This window comes from Toxorhynchites rutilus, chromosome 2 (genome assembly GCF_029784135.1).
Source record: "Toxorhynchites rutilus septentrionalis strain SRP chromosome 2, ASM2978413v1, whole genome shotgun sequence".
Lineage (NCBI taxonomy): Eukaryota > Metazoa > Arthropoda > Insecta > Diptera > Culicidae > Toxorhynchites > Toxorhynchites rutilus.
In genome coordinates, this window is record NC_073745.1 from 122,076,697 (window position 1) to 122,096,670 (window position 19,974).

Sequence of the window (19,974 nt, forward strand, 5' to 3'; positions counted from 1 at the left end):
TTTTTTTTTTGGGAATTTTAGTTCTTGAGGTGTATCAGTTCGCTCGTGATGCCGCAGTTGCAGAAGCCTGGTTGATTGCACAAGAACCATATCTGATGTCGACAGAGCTTGGCCACACAATAGATGAAGTTGAAAATCTAATCAAGAAACATGAAGCGTTTGAAAAATCGGCTGCTGCACAGGAAGAACGTTTTAGTGCTTTGGAGCGATTGACAACGGTAATTATTCATTATTCATATTAATTGTATAATATTTCCTTAAAAGCTGAGTTTTACTTGCGCGGTTTCGGAGTTTTTTTTCAATTCTTTATTTAAGAGGCTTTCAGCCTTCTGGGCTAATTCGCCTCGGTAGCGACAGCAGTAGACATTGCCCCAAGGTTCAACAAATTACATGAAGTATAGAGGAAAAAATAACTTAGTGACTGCATAAATTTGAACTTTAAATAACAACGAAGTAAGAACATATTAAAACATTTTTAAAATTATTAATACTGGTTTCCGATTGCTGCTTATTTGTTGGACCAGATGATAAAGATGTCCTCGGAGCATAGCTCCAGGCCAGTGGAGTGAAATACGGACCGTTGAAGATACCGAAATGTTCTTATTCCCCTTATACCCCGTGGCTGGTCTATTGTTGACGCATTAGACCCTGAAGAACAATTTGGCATCTTTTAAGTAACAGAAAAACGCCGCTTCTCTAGCTGGATCATCGCTCAACCCTTCGGTGTACATTGGTATCAAAATGTCCTACCTTTTTGAGGCGTAATAACGCATGGTGGAACATTTTTCTAGAAATATTTCACTAGAAATATTAGAATAGCTGCGGGCTCATATTTTTTTTCGGGACCTTCTTATTTAAAGTAGTTGGCAACACCATTAGCTAATGTCGGAAATATAATCGTTCGCGTTGAAAAGGTTTATCATCACATGACAACACACCATTTTTTTCAATTTTGAATGATATAAAATTTCTGTGTAGCATGGGTATGTTTATTTTCTAAAATTCTGTGCCTCAAAAGGTTAAAATGTCTCGTACACGCCCGTTGAAGTCATAGAATTTTCACAGATTATAATATTTTGGGTAACTACACACGAAATTGTGTGGATTTGGTAGTGGTCACATAGTAGACGGAAAGGTCCTCCGTTGAAACCGTGCGGAACCGAGCAGTGACCGGTACTCAATTTGAACAGGACTCATTGCTCTCGCATCATTTTTGTCCTCGAACTCTGCAATCGAACCCCTAATCTTTTCAGACCAAGAGGTGCGAAAATAGTTGGTTATTCAAAACTTCATGTCGTCAAGCGGCACCTCCCGAGTGGAAAACGGTTTCCATTTGATCGATTTCGGCCGCTGGCTGTGTCCAGGAACCCACATGAGTACAACGTCGGGCAATACGTACTTTCTGACGGCCTGTGCCCATGGGTGTTTGGTCGTAGCCGCAGCGATGGCATCAATAGCACTCGCCGAATCGTAGACAACCCTTGAGCTTGGAGGATGGGGTTGTGGTTGTCTCGAAATACCGGCCACCTCTGCAGAGAAAACATTCCAGATGTCCGCCACTTTTTAGTTGGAAATCAGTCTGTAAGAAAGTAGGTAGACCGGCCGAGCTCATCTCGGCTCGGAAGTTGTTCTCGATACCGTTCTCCACGAGAACTGTTGAGAACCTCCAATGGTTCCAAACAAGGATTGTTTTGCCACCGGGGGACGGTTGGAATGCACCACAAGGTACAGGATCGTTGCCAAGGGCGGTCAGGTGCTTATCCTATCAACCGCTGGTTTTCGACAAATAATTGGCAGTCCTAGATACGATGACAGAGTCGATGATTTGGACGAAAGGGGGTTCCCCAATTTGAGCGTAGACAGAGGCAGCTGGTGTTGATGGCAGGAGGCCGTAGACACTCCGTAGAGCTTTGTTATAATTCGGTGCCAGAATTTTTGTCTTGTCTCCGGTCAAACACATCAGGTCGAGACCATAGGTGAGGCGGCTGCTAATGATAACTTTGGTCACTCGTAACCGGATCTTCCTGTTGTTGCTCCGGCGCGGTTTGGAAATTGTTTTCAACAGATTTACAGGTGGCACAGCTCTTCCTTACTTCCTCGAAATGGCGAAGGAAGCTAAGTAAGTTTGAATGATTTGTATATGTCGGTAGTTTGAATTCAACTGACAAAAGTCTAGTCAAAATGGCTGTTGCAGTAGCACATTTAGACTTGTGTAGATAAGCTGCGGTTGCAGCTGTCAATAGCAGCAAGTAAAACGAGGGGTTCGCACTGCTGTTCTCAAAATCCTCGTGGCAAAATTCGAGAGCAAATGTTACCAATTTTGACATCAAAGATTCAATGTGTGATGAAGTTCTTGTTGAAGTGAAGTAGTTTATCGTCAACATCCCTAACTGCCAGAGTTTTCAGCACTCACGCGATCCATGTTCTGTTGTACGCCATGTACTCCATGTTTTGATGGTTCTTGTTGTCTTCGGCTCTCACGTCTCCGAGAGTCGTGGAGTAGATGTTGGTGCCTATACCCGGAAGGTAGTCGAATTGCCGATTGTTTCCTGTTTTCTGTTTTCTGTTTCAATTTCCTGTTTTCGAACAGAAAGGTGACCAGGCGTCTGTTCGCCATTCTTTCCAGGATCTTGGATGAACAGGAGGTTAAGAAAATTGAATGGTAGCCTTTAACGTTGTTACTACTTTGGGTATTTCTAGGCTGTGTCTCCAACTCTCGGAAAATTCGTACGTACTCCACAGGTCGTTAAAGATGTTGAGAAGGGCAGATTGTCCAAGCAGGACATTTGTTTCAGCATCTCATAGTCGATACCGTCAGGGCTGTTTGATTTACCTCCGCGGAACGTAGGGCAACAGAAAGTTCATCGATGCTGAAGTTCCGGCGGAGAGGATTACTGGAACGGCTGACCGAAACCTCGAAGTTGCTGATCGAAGTTGTATCCACTTCCTATCGACGGGTTAACTCGTGGTCATACTTGGAGATGGAGAACAGTCCCACAAATTATTCTCCGAGCGTGTTCAAAGTATCTGCCGGATCGCTGAGTGTTATACCGTCCACTTGAAGAATGGGGTTGTGCGGTCTCCTCTTTTCATTCAGCAACTCTGCGCCAAAGATCCACAAAGGACTGGTTGATAGACTCCAGGAAACCAGTCCAAGTGTCTAGTTTCGCCTTCCGGATTATCCGCCATACCCTGATGCGTTTTACTCAATACCTGCTCTTGGCAGCTCCCTTCATCGGGTCTCCGAGTGGTAGTCGTTTAGCCGCTTCCTGATCTCCCCTTTGATGTCCTCGGATCACCAATGCAGCGCTTCGTTCTTGTTCTGGAATGGTTTTCATTCTTGTGATGGAGGCTTCGATCGCTTCCATGATGGTTTTGTTGAAAGTGGCGATGGAGGTCGGGTTGTCCCTAGATAGCTAGAAGTACGATTTCTGGGTGGCCATATTAGGATTGGGCGATCTTGAATCGATATTTAGAAGATCGATCTTTTCCTCTCCGATTTCCGATTTTTTGGATTGATTCTTTGTACTACAAAAAATCCTAAAAATCGATCTTTTCCTCTCGATCTTTCCGATCTTTTTGATTGCAGAAATTTTTTGTAATTTAGTTTTCATCGAAAATTGATTTTGATGTTACCAAAAATCGCCTGACAAATTTCATAAACATTGGATCCCTTCCAAGGTTATCAAGTTAGCGATCGTAAATTTAGAGGAGCAGTTTTGTAAGTTTGGTCATTACAAAACAATTGGCTACAAGTTATATTTACACCATCACATTCACTGACACTAACTGACTGACAGTGAAAATTGAGACGAAATTGGATGGTGACATCAGGTCCAGCTGAAGCATTCTTCTTTAGAACTAGGACTGCTGCCACGATTTCGACTAAATGCCAGACGTATGCCACGGTTGGACACTTATTGTCAGCGGAGTTATCCAAAATCAGTTGTTGAATTTCAGATGACAATTTTCAATTAATTTATTTAACCAAAGAATTCCATGACGCTACAAGATGAATGCCCTGGAAAATACAATTTTTCTGAACTTTCAAGTTTTTATGTAACCTTTATTCTGAGATTCCAAATAAAATGTATTTGATGTTTGAATAGAAATATGAAATGTTTATTGCATTTTTAAAGAACAGACAACAATTATATGGAACAAGTAAATAATTTGGAAAAAAGGCATTCGATTTTTCAAACATCGATTCTTCGATTAATCTGGTAAAAATTTGGTACCCTACGCCGTTTGGAGAATCGATCCATCAAGATCGATCTTTTTCTTAAGATCGGCCAATCCTAGGCCGTATACATAAACTTCAAACAAAACACACACAAACGTAAATTACAAACAACTTAAATTATATTATTGAACGGATAACATAAAAAATACTGTACGTGAAACGATGGCGGAATTGCGCTTGTTATTGGTTTGTTTATATTGCTTTTCACACATTTACTGGTGACAGCTTAACTGACACCAGTGAGCTCAGCGGTGTTTGAGTTGGTAGCGATGGTTAGCGATGTTCCCAACACTGAGAAAGATACTCTTCTTCATTTTATCTACAGTTTGAGCTCAAAGAAATGAAACGTCGCCAGGAAGCAGCGGAAGAGGCAGAACGTCAACGCCTACAGGCCGAAGCCGAAGCGAAGGCAGCAGCGGAAGCCGATGCAGAAGCAGCAAGACAAGCGGAAGCTGCCGCACGTGATGCAGCTGATGCTCCAGGATCGCCACATTCCACCAGGGAACAGGAAACAGGTAATTTCGAAAGAAACCAACTGTTTGTATTGTGCATAAACTCGTATCACTACTCCTATCATTAGCATATATATATATTATATGTCAGAGTCCCAATATACGCTAATCACATTGCCGCTATATCATGTTTTGTTCATAAATCTATGTACACAAGTATTTCTCAATCCAGAGACACAAACATCATTGTTTGTATATTTTCGGTATATCAGTAATCTCATGAGCTATACCCTCGCTTTACCTCAAAACTACATCGAATAGTAACCATATATTTTCATAATTTTATATAACCACTTTGTCTCTAACCTTTCTTATACACGCTGCCCTATTCATCACAACAATAATCAAAATTGCAATTGGTCAAACAATAACAAAAATCTTATCATAACTGTAATCAGTCACTATGAGAGCAACTTCACCTGTAGAAAAAGAAAGACCTATTTCCCAGCCAGGTACTTATCGACCTTACTAACAACAAATACTAGGACATGTTAGGAACGCTTGGTTATTCCTTACTTTTTCGAAATGTATCACTCCCAAATGATTGTTTCGTTATAATTTCCATAGCTTGCGAGTTTGTCTTTTCTTATCAAAAGTGCATCGTTTACCTATTTTCGAACCAAATAGCTATACTTTCCCTATGAAATGGTGTTTGTCTACTTTCCGCTCTCTGTTTGGGATAAAATAGCCTGTTGGTTTCACAGGGCTTTAAATGGGGACCTGTCATTGGTATATTTTCTTGAGTAATCCTAAGGTATTTTACCAGGTAAGCTAGCAACTCTTGCATCTCAATTGCTTTTAACTAACACTGGATTTGTTTAAGTTTACGGTTTGTTCAATATCAGTGCATGCTCACGTTTGTTTTCTTTTTATTCTTTTAATAACTTGGTTGTGTTGGAAATTGAAATGTAAACAGTGCATGTAAGACCAAAATCATTTGGACAAGCAGGGAAAAGTGCTTCGCTTGAGCACGCCCCAAAGACAACGAGCTTAAGAACTGGTGCACTGCCTAAATACTATCCATCTAGTAAGTATCAGTAGTTGTGTTTCATTTCTTTCCTGTATCACACATAATTGGGATTTCATCGAGAGGAAAAAAGCTAATCGCGTCTGCTTTACGAAATCAATTCAGCGGTGTTGGAAAACAGTTCGGATGAGTATCACAAAATACTAAGATTACATTATTTTTGTTTTTACGTGTTTGCGCCTATGTGACCTATGTTGATATTGTTTGCCTGTGCCCTTCAAATCATCACTCCATCAAAACGATAATTTAACCAACGACAAGTAGCAGTCATCGATACCACCACCATCATCAGTAGTACACCCCGAAGACACTCGGCGACACCAAAAGAACGCTCAGCAAGTTCCGCCAGCGCTTCGGCATCGAAAGTCAGTCGACGATCTCGCTCCAAGAGTCCATTCCGGAGTTTCCGCTGGAAGCGGGGAAGTTCTAAGGCTGAAGTATCGGATGACGAAGGAGGTATCAAGTGTATCATTTCAATCAGAACCGCAAATTACTACGCTCATCTCCGCTATATACATGTGTCCGATAAATGACCAGCTTTAGACCGCATAGAAGCATTCATTTTGCATGAGTTGTTTTGTTTGTTTTAGAAGTATCATGTTAGTCGTATCAATTTAACTCTCATCGATGGATATCGTAGACCACCCTTCCGGAGATGTTCCCTTCTAGCGGCGAAAGTAGATAAACACCCATTCCTAAAAAGCCATGATTTTTAGATAAAAAATAGTGTACTTAAAAATGAACTATTTTGAATGCTTTTTATTTGCTAGATTCTAGAATCCTTCCGTCGGGCTTACGAGAGGTATGTTCAAGACGTTCGTAGGATTACCGAAAAACGTATACTATTTCAGAAACAATAATCGGAATCGATTTGAACCATCTTTCGGAGATTCTTATTCCAAATTTTATGACATTTATTATTCGTTATTCGTTATTGGAATACCGTTTGTGTTTGACAGGCTTCAAGTTTAAAATTTTCGAATATTTTTTAAATACAGTAAAACTTTTTTGGCAAAGGAAACATGTCTCAACGTACAGAAGGAAAACAAAACAAAATCGAACGTTGATCACGAATGAAATCATTAGGATTTGGGTTATTTACTTAAGGAAACTTTTTTATGCGTTTTTTTTAAATTGTTTAGCGAAAAGGATCATGTCACAAGGTGGGATAACTAAAGCGAGATCAATCATAAGGTATTTAGTTTAATTGTTAAAAAAACACAAAAATGTAAATGGAGTTCGAAATCTTAATTTATGATTTAATAGGACATTCTTTATCATTTATTTTTTGAAAATAATTCCATTCAAATGTTGGCCGCAACCACGCTTCAGGTGATACATTCTGAAAGTTCCATTTTCAATCACTCTTGAACGAGTTTTCGACCGGTATAGCGCGTAAGGTTGGTTTCCAGAGCTTCAATCGTAGCTGGTTTATCAGCGTAGACTTTGGACTTAACAAATCCCCAAAGAAAAAACTCCAGAGGTGTGATATCACACGATCTTGGTGGCCAACTCACCGGTCCTAAACGTGAAATCAGCTGCTCTCCGAAATGACGTCTTAATAAATTCATTGTTTCACGAGTTGTGTGGCAAGTGGCCTCGTCTTGTTGAAATCAAATGTCGCCGAGATCATTAGCTTCAATTTCAGGTAGCAAAAAATCCGATATCATGGTGCGGTACCATTCACAATTACGTTTCGTCCATCGTCATTTTTGAAAAAATATGGACCGATGATTCCAGCAGCCCAAAAACCATTGTTTTCTCTTGGTGTAACGATAGTTCTTGAACATGTTCTGGTTGCTCTTCATCGCAAATGCGACAATTTTGCTTATTGACGTAATCGTTGAGCCAGAAATGCGCCTCATCGCTGAACAAAATTTTGGTCAAAAACAGCGGATCTTTTTCGATCTTTTTAAGAGCCCAAATCAGCAAAATGGTGACGTGCAGGAAGGTCATTTCGCTTCAATTCTTGTACGAGCTGTATTTTGTATGCTTTCAATTGAAGATCCTTCCGTAAAATGGACCAAGTTGCTCCATACGACATGCCAAGTTGCTGAGAGCGGTGCCGAATCGATCCATCGCGGTTTTCACGAACACTCTCTGCTACTGCCGCTATGTTTTCAATACTTCTATTCGGTCGAGTATTATCCAATAATGAATATACCGATTCAATTTTGTTTATGGTATGCCGAATAGTGGCTTCGGTAGGTTGATTACGTCGACCATAATGCGGTCTGAGCGCACGAGAAACTTTTTTCGCAGAACGCTGATTTTGATAATACAACTGAACAATTTGTAGACGTTGTTGTGGTGTAAGTCTTTCCATGATGAAATGGCAAACAATACTGAACAAAACCAAGATGACAGTTTACCAGAACTCACGCGTGATCTGTCAAAAACCCTATTGAAAAAAATACCTTATGATTTAAAAGTGAATATTTGCGACCTAAACGCCACCCTTGCGCAACTGTTACGCTGTCGCTAAGGAATAATCAGTGGATCTCCGCTGAGGCAAATTGTCAGGGAGTCTCCTTCCTTCCTTTTTTGTATTAGAGAGGCTTAAAACTTTGCAGTTCATTCGCCTCTAACACAGGGAGTCTCCGGAACTAAACTAAAACTAAGAACTAAACGGCTGTGCGTCTGCTTACGCGTATATTTAGTTGCTTCAAGGCATCAGTGTACGGCTCCGTGTTGTTTTCGTTTCGCGACCATATTCAACTTCTAACTCTTAACTTTGTTGACGACTTTGACCGACCATTCGAGGAAGGTTTTCTCATAAACGGTAATTCTTGTGATGTTTCATTTTTTGTCACTGCACCAGTGTATGGCTCTCTGTGCTTGCTCTTTCGGACGCTTGTTTGGTGCTGTTTGGTTTGCGTTGTACGAACGATATCTAGAGGTGCCATTTCATTAAGGCAATACTAAACAAGATGCGTTGCCAAAGATAGATTGAAAAAGTTAGGAGATGTGGAATAATGGTACTAATGGAATAAATCAAGCGAACGATTGGGCAACGTTTGAGCATCATCGAGCAAGTCGAAAAGTATTGACGGTAGGGGTCTGAAGTTGTAAAAGATTTCAGTATTGCACAACACTATTCAAACTAAAGGAAAAAAAAAAGAATTGGAAGGGAAAATTGAATCTAGACCAAAACCATATAAGGTTGGTCGGAGTCGAAAAGCTGGAGCGGTCAATGGATTTTTTTTACTTATCAAGCCGGAGAGAATAATTTATCTCTCTCAGGTTCTATTCTTCGGCTTCAGAAAAGCCGAATTTTCCTTCAATGATTAATAAGTCGTGAGCTTGCTGATGTCGACAGTACAGTACCGTTCGATTGCTTAACGTCCTTTAACGAATAGTGCGAAAAGGACCAAAACGTGATTTGCTGTGATCTGATACCAGATACCGATATACTGGAAAGTGTTGAAAAAGCTGAGGAAAACGCTGAAAATAGAAGTCCTATCGAGTTGGAGAATATTCAGGAAGGTTCAGATGATTGTGTCGGAATTACACATTTGAACGTTAAATCAAACCTAAAGAATATGTCCGAAATATTGAAATTAACTGAAAATGAACTTGTGAAACTATTTGAGCATTTCTTTGTGATTGAACAGTCCCTACGTGATCGTTACAATTTAGTTTGAATAGCATACTTAATCAATATTTTCTTTGTTAACCTAGTTCCTTATACCGGTTGGACTCGATTATATACAGACTCGATTTTGTATGATTCGATTATATACAATTGTGGAATCGATTATATACAGTTCGAAAAAAAAAGATTTTTTTTATAATTCAAATATGACTTATCTCAAGAAAAAATGTAACCTTTCAACGCTAAAGTAAAATTTAAGTGACTTTTGTAAGTACAGTGGGTAAAAAATCGCGATTTTTAAAGATTTTGCTTGAATTTTCACCGGGATTTGTTTATATCGATATTGCAGCAAAATTGAGAGAGATAGAAGTTGGATGTCAAAGAACAAATTGTAGAGTGGATAGAGAACTTTAACTTGATTGATAGAAACAATTAAGTTTAGTATGATTTTTTGGGGTAAAATTAATATTTAAATTAAATGTTATTCAAATCCACTAATTTAGTTGTTCCACTACTATATTCTATACTAAATTTTCACATCTTTCAAATGAAAGCAACAGAATCGGAATATAGAGCCAGTTTGAGGCAACAGAGTCCGAAACAAAAAAAAAGTTCTATAACTCTTTCATCGTTGAAATTCGAACGTATGCGTAGAAGGATTTTTTCGTCACATTTAACCGGCTATCACCTCCTGAGAGATTCTGGAAAAAAAAATCATGTGAGAAAGGTGTTTTCTGACTTCAAGGGGATGAATAAAAAAAATACAAATTTATACCATAATTGAGACACTTGCCCTAACATAATATATTTACAATTGATGACATAAAAAAATTACGAAAAAAATGTTCTGTATCTCCATACCTCCCTAACTCGATGGTCCCCTTGGATATCGAGTTAGGAAAAGTTGATTGTAAAATGATCGGATATGTTTTTATTGTTTATATTGTTGTTTCAACGTTTGACGAATCCGCAGATGGTCTAAAAAAATATTTTTCTGTTCTCGCCCATTTCTGTAACTTCTGTTTGTACAACTTCAACGCCGATGTACACATATTTCGCTTCTTCAGATGCTGTTCAAAATCTTCAAAGTCCGATCCTGCTACCTTAGGTTTGTGTATTTCTGAACATCCGAGGCCAGTCCGATAAGTACTTAGTCTACAAAAAAAAAAACAAATATTAGAAAAGTGGCGATTTATCATAGTCTCCTTTCAGTTCGATACACTTGACTCAGCGATGCTCCAACTTCTTTAATCCATCTGAAAAATACGTTTTCTCGAAGTCTGCAAAGTAGGCCTCCGTGGCGGTGATGACCTCCTCATTCGACTCAAATTTCTACCCGGCGAGTGACTTTTTCAAGTTTGGAAACAAAAAAAAACTTTTGAAGCTCACATTGATGTGCTTTAGTAAGAAAAGATGAACAGTTTAAATATAATATAAAAATATTTATAGCAGATTTATGTCAGATGTTCTAGGTCTTCCAAAACATTCTGATGTTCGTACCAATTGATCTACCATTTCATCCACCGGAGGTGCAATCTTCATAGCAAGAAATCTTACCCAAAAAGGTTCATAGAGCCCGCGTGTTATGTTGGCTTTGAGACATCAGATATTATAGGTCCTCCAGATCATTCTAAAGCTCAGGAGATCATAGAGTCAATGTGCTCCATTAATCCTAATTGATACGAATAGAAAACTCAAGTAACTTTGCTTCCGTTTACATCAATGAGATATTAAGTTCTCATTGTCACTCAAACAATTTTTAGTTCTAAATAGCAGTGTTAGAGGCGAATGAACTGCAAAGTTTAAAGCCTCTTAAAAACAAAGAAGAAGAAGAAAAAATAGCATTGTGAACATGATCTCAACTTTTCTATTCGACGCATAGCTCTTAATAAAACGAGATAATATATGCATAAAATTTCTTCTACAACAGTGAACCGAATTTTATATTCAAAAAACGAAAATAAAGCTTATTTTAGGACATTTTTGATTTGTGAGGACATAGTTTCATTAAGACTTTGGTTGCTCGAGTTATACGATTTCACTAAAAATACACGTTCTTGTAAATTCTACATCTTGACACTTTTTAGTGTTCATTCGTATCATTCGATCAGGCTGATCGAGTAGCCGAATATTATCGTCCCGAAGTGGAGTGTTACCATCGACGGAGCGAAAAACATTTTTTGTTAGGGTCTATTCTATTTTTAGCGTGAGCGTTCAATCTGAAAGACCCTGCATTTTCTTTTCCTAAAATACTTTCTCGAGCTGAAGGTAATATTTAAAGATACCGCATTTTGATTTTGATACAAAACTTGGTTTTGAAAGGAAAAATTTGAATATAAATAGTATTTAAATACTAAAATTTAATAAATTCTATACCAAAGTAATACCTCAGCAATGCTGTCTTGGTATTGAGTATGCTCATTTTAGTATGAGAATAAGATTGTGGGACAGTTGTTGCAGTTTTGCAACGATTTTTTATCAGCGATTTTACGATTTCGAAGCAATAGATAGGAGATTTTTCAAGTTTTACCCAAATAAAACCGTATTTTCTAAAGGTTTTAGAACAAAGATATTGTTTCACAGTAGTGTTCGAGTGGTGGGAATCGTCATTTTGATCTGTTCGAATGATACAATTAATTAATGGTTCATTTCACCATTCTATGAACTACATAGTATTCATATATTCGAAGCTTCGAAGGAAATTATATTTCTCAAGCATTGGAATGGGTAAAAATTTATTTTATATAAAACAAGGCCAATCTTCTTAAAATAAAATGGTTGGATCCAGTTTTTTTTGGGAACAATCTTCCAGTTTTTTGGAAGACATTATTGGCAACCCTGTTAGCGAGTAATGCAGCGTCTCCGAATCTCCGCGAACGGCATCGAAATCGCGTTCTTTGAATGGCGTCCTCGATATGTCGAAATCTACCACCATTTACTGCTGGAGAGTTTCCAAACTGTGAAAATAATGAATGAATGATACACGACCAACCGTTCAGCTCTCAGTGACATCTGTTTTGCATTGAGTTACCATTCCGTTTGTCAACTCGACAAACTCCAAACTCCGGAGAATCCAAGATATCAACACTAACTCAGACATTTAAAAAAGCTGCGTGTTTTATATGTTTTGAAACTGTAAACTGTGAAGTCTATTCTACAGAAGCACCATTAATAACATTCATGACGTACAATCCAATTGTAGTCACCAGAAGTTGAATCAAACAGAATCAGTATTACCTACATTGTTGTTCCCCATGACGACGTGGTCAGATTGTTCATACCTCTCGTGTAGTCCGTTGGAAGGTCCAATAACAGTTATAACATAGGATACACGCACTTTTTCTTGTTTTCTCTAATGCTTTGTTATTCTATCAATAACAGATCGTCCAAGCCCGGGAGGAGTTGATGAAGGTGCACAAGAAGGTATTCTAACGCGAAAGCACGAATGGGAATCCACTACCAAGAAGGCATCAAACCGATCGTGGGATAAGGTAAGCTGTAGAATAGCGTTAAGCTGACGAAATAATCGTCGAGACCTAATTCAATTGTTGTTTTCCAGGTGTACAGCGTTGCACGTAACGGACGGTTGACGTTCTACAAGGATCAAAAATCAACAAAGGCTGTCCCAGAGCAGACGTTCCGTGGTGAGCCACCACTAGAGCTGAAGGGAGCTCAAATCGAAATCGCCACTGATTATACCAAGAAGAAGCATGTGTTCAGAATAAAGTGAGCGAAGAGAGTGACCTTTTTTACCCAGGTATTGTTACTGATTGAATCGTTTCACTTTCAGATTATCGAATGGCGGAGAGTTTCTGCTGCAGTGTCACGATGATGCCGAGATGAACCAATGGGTAACTGCTTTGAAGGCTCAGTGCGAGCTTGAAGCCAGCGGTGAAGGCCGTTCGCTAACCCTGCCAGCATCATCACAGAAAGATGAACAAAAGAGACGATCATTCTTTACACTGAAGAAAAAGTAAATTGGATTTTACTACTTCTTCCTCACACGTTCATTCACACATACACACACACGTCGACACATTTTTTTCACGCATTAGATCATGTCTACACGATTGCGGTTGCGAATGAAATACTACCGATGTTTATTTCACTGCTATCTATCACCAGTTTGTATGCAAGAGATCAGCAACATTTCGTCACTTGTGTTCAGTTGGAATCCTATACACACAATCATTTCAGTTTTATTGCTTTATTGCAGCTTTTGCTAAGTGAAAGAATGATAAATTTGTTTTGTTATTTTATTTATGGTATTGAATGGTATGATGGTGCACATTATGAGAGCATTTCACATTCTATCCTATATTGTCACTTAGAATCAAGTTTTCAGAATTTATCTCTATCTCATTCCGTTAAAATATTTCATCATGTTATGAATCGATATCTTCACATTCGTCGGGCCGATTATCGGTATGATAATATTTTAATTTGCTGTATTTTGTTGGCTTGTTTATAGTTTTGCTACTATAGTATTTTAGTTATTATTTCAGAGCACTCGCTTTTTATAGTAGGTGCGCTAGAGTTTGTTTATTTGTTATGTTTCACACAATCGCAATGATTTGTTGCAGCACAACATTTCTTAGTATGTTAGGCATTGCATGGTTTCAGTTCTGTTAGATTGCACTGACATATTGACATATTGGTAATTTGATCAGTTTTAGTTTCTAAGGTTATAATATTTGGCGCAGCACAAATGTACTATCCTAAGTGGAATATATTTCAAAATATGAACATTCCTACTCGAGCTTCCTCTTCATAGCCAGTAAGGTATGCAAAGCTTGCGTTGCGTTGCTCCTAAATTACGTTTGTTCTCAAATTCAGTTGAAATACTACAGTTTTGAACTCACAATTGTTCGTTTACTAAAAGAACGATCTCATGATATCATTCATAGACCATTTTCCGAAAGGCCTTTGCAAGTTTAGAGGCAAATGCGGTTTATAGTTTAAAGTCTCTGTAATAGGTTATTTAATCAATCAGTCATCTCAAGCTCTGATTATCTAAAGTAATACTAAATATACTAAATACTGTCGGATTATCGGTCTTAAATTTCTTGGCAGGGAGCATTCTTTTCAGGTCTGCGAACAGAAAATAGTCGCTGGGGCCAGATCTGGAGAATACGGTAAATGCGGAAGCAGTTCGAAGTCCAATTCATGCAATTTTGCCATCGTTTTCATTGATTTGCGATTTTTCCATTTTTTTCACAAAAACAAAAGTTGCTTCACTCTCAATGCTGTAACTCACGAACCAATCGACCGATTGCTGTCAACACTCGACTCGGCCTAGTTTGGGTATTCGACCTTCCAAAACAGCAAATACTTGCGAATGCTCTTCGAGCATCGTTCATGTTTCATGGCCGTAAAGGACTTATAAAGGGCTTTACATAGCACACACCACAAAACTGCAATACCGAAATGGTGCTAAAGAAAAAACTACAGAAGGTTGTAGTCAGCAAAGATACAAATATGATTTCATGTTATAGACCCCAAATGAGAGTTGAAGTATCTAGGTGTTGAATTCGATGACCGAGTCAACTTGAAGAGAAACGTGAACTATGCTTGCAGGGTGGCAAGTCCATCGCAGCCCTCGCTAGAATAATGCCCAACAGTGCAGGACCAAACAGCAGTTGCAGACGCCTTTTGACCAGTGTATGAACTTCGATACTTCGGTATTAAGGTCCAGCCTGGACGACAGCGCTAAAAAATATGCTGATGAACAGAACGAACAGGCTTATGGCTATGAGAGTTGCGACTGCATATCAGATTATATTTCTGAGTATTCTTTTCAAGTCATCAAGTCGTAACACGTCATTAAGGCGCGGATGAGATTTGTATTTGTTGGCATCGGCTTTCATAACTTGGCTGTTGATGAGGGTTATTCGATGGTAAACGTCGTAAAGCGAACCGAATGAACCGCTTCTGCACGGCTTCAATTCTGTTGATTTCATTTAGGTGATACGGATTTCAAAATCGCTGAACAGTGTTGCATTGTAAAGCGAACTAAACATTGGTGAAATATCTATCGCGAAAATTCTTCAAGAAACAAAAACAATCGGTGATCTTGCCGAACGAACACGAGGTGATCGAAAGGGGAAGGCAGTACCACGATGAAAATCTGAACAGCACACAGACAGGAGATCAAGACGACGTTGATGAAGACTACATCTGTTGATAGTCAGGATCTGGGACACAGAAGAACAGCTACCGGAGGAGTGGAAGGATGGAGTAATCTGCCTCATATATGAAAATAGTGACAAGCTGGATCGAGGGAACTAACGTGTAATCATGATCCTGAATGGTACGAGAACGTGAGAACAGAGTCCTTACGCACCATTTATCCATCGACTTCAAAGCCGCATATGGTTTAATAACACTAAAAGACCAATGCAGAATCATGGGAAAAACGGCTTCCCCGTAAAGCTGGTCAGACTAATTAAGGCTACGTTGAATAAAATACGGTGCTGTGTACCAATATCGAAAGGGTGTTATAAGACGAGTTAGATTCTTGGCAGATCAAGTATTTAACTATCAAGTGTAGTAAACATGGGTTATTTCGTGATGCATCCGTAACAGACGGAACGCGAAACACGAGAAATCTCGTGAGCGGTCCGCAACTGATGAGACGCGAAACACGAGACGCTGACGTCGATGATGTCTGAGAAGTGCCGACCATCTCATAAAAAGACGATCTGTGTTTCCATTTCATGTGGTGTTCTCCAGGTTATGTTAGGAAAAAGTGTTCCCTATAGCCATTTCTATTGGTTCGTGGATGCGTTCTGAACCTTCCAGCTACCGGTCTGAACTTCTTCTCTTGGTCGTCCTGATTGTTTAGATTATCGAAGGCAGTTTTGATATCGTGTTCTGAGTAGCGATCGCTTTCACGTTCGGTTCTACCTGTTTGAAGGATGTGAGCGTTTCGAGTACTCACAAGAATCTTGCGAGACTTGCCATACCGTGTCTTGAGTTTTCATGTGCTTGGAGCTGATAGTCCGATTTTCCTGAGATATAACTATGAAAATCGGCGAGTGATTGTTGCTTAACAATCATTGATAATTTGAAAAAAAATCCCTGCGTAACTGGATTTTTTTCGAAATGGTTTTATGCTGGGTCATGAGGCGAACTCTTTCTGTACTGTATTGTATTCATTACATGTTGCCAGCAAGTGTGAATAACAGTTCGAAAAGTATCTATTTGTCCTTTCTCACCCCAAAACAATAATAGTACATTTGTGTTGAGCAAACAACGCGTAAAAAAACAACACCTCAAAAGTATTACTAGTTCAGTATAATGAAATGGCTAAATTGTCTAATCTATATGTTTTATCTATTTTTCTCTTTTCATTTCTTTCAATTTCATTTACAGTTAAAATCTTTACAAAAACATACATGATCCGATATCGAGACACATCCCAAGCAAATAAGAATGAGAAAAATCAACAAGAATCTGTACTAAACCCAATTGGACAACCTTCTTCTGTTTTAATTAGTTAGTAATTTTTATGTACGTACTCTTTACAACTAGAGAAAAATGCAATTGCTGCTGCAAAATGGAAAAAAGCATACCATATACTATGGTTTATATAAGCGTTTACTAATGTTTATCGCAATCCACAACAAATCGGTACGAAGAAGTCGTCTCTCAGCTTGATGCGGGGCAAATAGCAATTGCACGTGATGAACATAGACAGATGAGGATGACAAATTCAAATGTGTAGGACAATGTGAATCGTTTTCGAGATTTTTCATTGAATGTCATCCATTTCGTGATAGGGATTTGTCACATTGAAAACAGTTTTGCAGCAATGAGATCGAAAAGAGAGAACAAAAATAGTAAAAAAAAATCACTTATAATACAAAAGATGTCAAAGTAAGATTACACACACACAAAAAAGTAACGCTCCGCTAGAAAGCTGATTCGGAACGAAATAAAAACTTTTACTATTGTAAGAACCTGACGAAAAAAAAAATAATTTTAATAATAAGTGTATAGAAAAACCGTAACTATAATAAAGTATTTATTTATTTTATCTGTAACACGAGAGAGACAACCGGCGAAAACTCTTCAAACTAACCAGTCTTCGATTTCGTTTCGCGAGAAAAGAAATTGTAAGAGTAAATGTGCGGTTGCCGCTAGTAGAAATGCGAATCGAAACACAATGGTCAATGTCGTCTCCTGTGACAGGCTTACAAAGCTGATGAAATTGCGACACAAAATGTTTAATTTCTTTATTTTCGAGACACAAAGTTTAAGAAAATAAAAAAATCAGATCAAATAGCAGGCCGCCGCCTCCATAGATTATAGATGAACAGATGTGTGAAAGGCGAAGATCCTGTACCCAGTTACTGGTTTATGCTGAAGTTGGACCAATTCTCGACGGCTTGATGGAGCCAGTTGTGTACGATGTCGCATCACACTCTTTTTTAAATGATTTCCCTTTACTTTCATGATGCTTGCCCGACTTCATCGTAAAAGTTAGTGTGCGCTTTCCAGAATAGTTGTAATACAGCACAAAGATTGAAATTTACTGATGCTTCGAGGCGATTAGTGTGGGAACCCATCATAATTAGAACAGAATCGACCACCTCTGAGGGGTTTAATTGGGTTTGCAGAGGACTAAATTAATACCATCCTATTTTATTTTATTTTTAATCTAAGCGAAAGTAATTAAAAGCTACGAAACTCCTATCGGCTTTCAACTTTTATTTTTTTCTAGGTTCTAAGGCTATGAATAAAGAAAATAGATGATAGCTATTCGTCTTCTAGCGAACAGATTAAAAAGGTCGCAATTTGAAATAGAGAGCAGCAGCTGGACGATATTGTAGAGCGCGGTATCATGGAATCATGTTGATGTTCAAATATCGGCCGTATATATGTCAAGATTCAGAACAACGCTATGAAAATGTAATTGCAATATTATATAAACAGAAACAATTCATTGTTTCGACAAAAGAAAATCACAATTGTTATTTCTAAAAATGAAAATAATCTTTTTTTTTGTTTATTTTAAACCTCACGGTAATATTTATTTTATTATTTTTAAAATAAAAATCGAGCAGATAAAGAAAACAATTGAAGATTTGATATATCAGAAAGCTGTCTAGAAGCAACCTTGTTTTATATGAAGTATATAATATCAATCAAGTATATTTTTTGAACTGCCAGCTTGTGAGTAAACAACAAAAATAAATATATATTACAACTATTATTAATTTTTGTTTTACTTCTGCGCAAAAGAAAATTATGAACGCATACACACACGACATACACATTAATGTAAATGATGATTATCAGGATAAACTCTTAAGCTACTAGTAATGGAACACAGAGCAGAGCAAAGCATCGTAAAATAATGAAAGTGCACTTGGAATGGAAAATAGGATGAGCTAGAGCATTTCCGTTGCCATTATCATAGCGAAAACAACCACGGACAGTTCAGTTGATGATATTTTTTTCCGGTGGGGAAACAGCCAGGTACAAAGGCTTAACTAATATCGGCCAGCGTTAACAAAAAAAAACTTATTCAAACCGCCTTCTGTTTGATGGGTTGGTTAAAAAGCAACGTGGCTAGTATTCTAGTTATTCAAACGCCTTTTTGGTGGAAACCGATGCTTATAGTACATCCAATTTTCACTATTTGCAATTTCCTTCGGCAGAAAATGAAGTAATTGTACGGAAAAAAAATATATATTTACATCCATAATAAAACTTTGTTTTATATACCGTTAAGAACAAATAAAAGTGTAAAGAAAGCTATTCCCGAGAACAGAGGAAAAAATCAATTGATATTAAAGGCAAAAAAATCAATATTTAATTGTTATTTAAAAATAATAAAACAAAAAACGCTACCTTGAAATTTCAAAATAAATCTGAGATATGAATATATAACGAGATGTTTTATTTCCCAGGCTCTAGATTCTGGCAAGTTGTATACACGTTTTTAGTCTTTGATGACATTTTCCTAAACAGAAGTCATTCGCATTCTTTCAATGTAGCATTGTTTATTTGTTTATTTGTTTGAATTTAAATTCATCTGACAACATCGTCTTAATGAAATAAAATACTTATAACTAGTTAAAAACACATTAATACATGACATTAAGCACATTAGAATTCTCGATCCTGTTTCTGAAGCGTTGTGATGGTTCTCCGAAATCAAAAAAAAAGTTCTACTAATGAAAATGTCCTTATCATTCCCGTTATCGGTTCATGCTGACCAAACGTTGAACGATGCGGGAACAGTTGCAGCAAATACGAGGATCGTAGGATTCGGCTCTATCTCTAGCTAGTTAGGTGCATCTAATTCACCACAAATTAGTTTGGCAACGAAAGTGGCTTGTTGAATACGCCTACGACGTTCAAGCGTATCCAGATTCAGTAATCGACATCTAGCTATATATGGCGGCAGACTCCGTGGATCACGCCAAGGTGGATGACTGAGCGCTCTACGGATGAAGCGTTTCTGAATTCGTTCAATTCTGAAGCTCCACATGTGTTTGTAAGGGTTCCAAACTACCGATGCGGTTTCAAGAATTGGCCTTACAAGAGAACAGTAGAGTGACTTCAGGCAGTAAGGATCGGTGAAGTC

The 19,974-nt window shown here is 38.2% G+C and overlaps 1 protein-coding gene across 8 annotated transcripts in view; it reads left to right on the plus strand.

The window, feature by feature from the left end:
- Positions 1-19,274, plus strand: part of LOC129765033 (spectrin beta chain) — an 81,815-nt gene extending 62,541 nt beyond the window's left edge. For 3 of the 8 annotated variants that reach the window (XM_055764841.1, XM_055764840.1, XM_055764842.1), the window contains 9 exons: positions 22-218; positions 4,569-4,758; positions 5,154-5,207; positions 5,672-5,782; positions 6,047-6,238; positions 12,759-12,868; positions 12,937-13,103; positions 13,168-13,350; positions 16,752-19,274. In XM_055764841.1, the coding sequence (XP_055620816.1) occupies positions 22-218; positions 4,569-4,758; positions 5,154-5,207; positions 5,672-5,782; positions 6,047-6,238; positions 12,759-12,868; positions 12,937-13,103; positions 13,168-13,350; positions 16,752-16,755 (1,208 nt within the window). In that variant the 3' untranslated portion in view covers positions 16,756-19,274. The remainder of the gene's footprint in view (positions 1-21; positions 219-4,568; positions 4,759-5,153; positions 5,208-5,671; positions 5,783-6,046; positions 6,239-12,758; positions 12,869-12,936; positions 13,104-13,167; positions 13,351-16,751) is intronic. The other 5 variants (XM_055764844.1, XM_055764843.1, XM_055764846.1 and 2 more) reach the window with 5 other exon arrangements.
- The last annotated feature ends 700 nt before the right edge of the window (positions 19,275-19,974 follow it).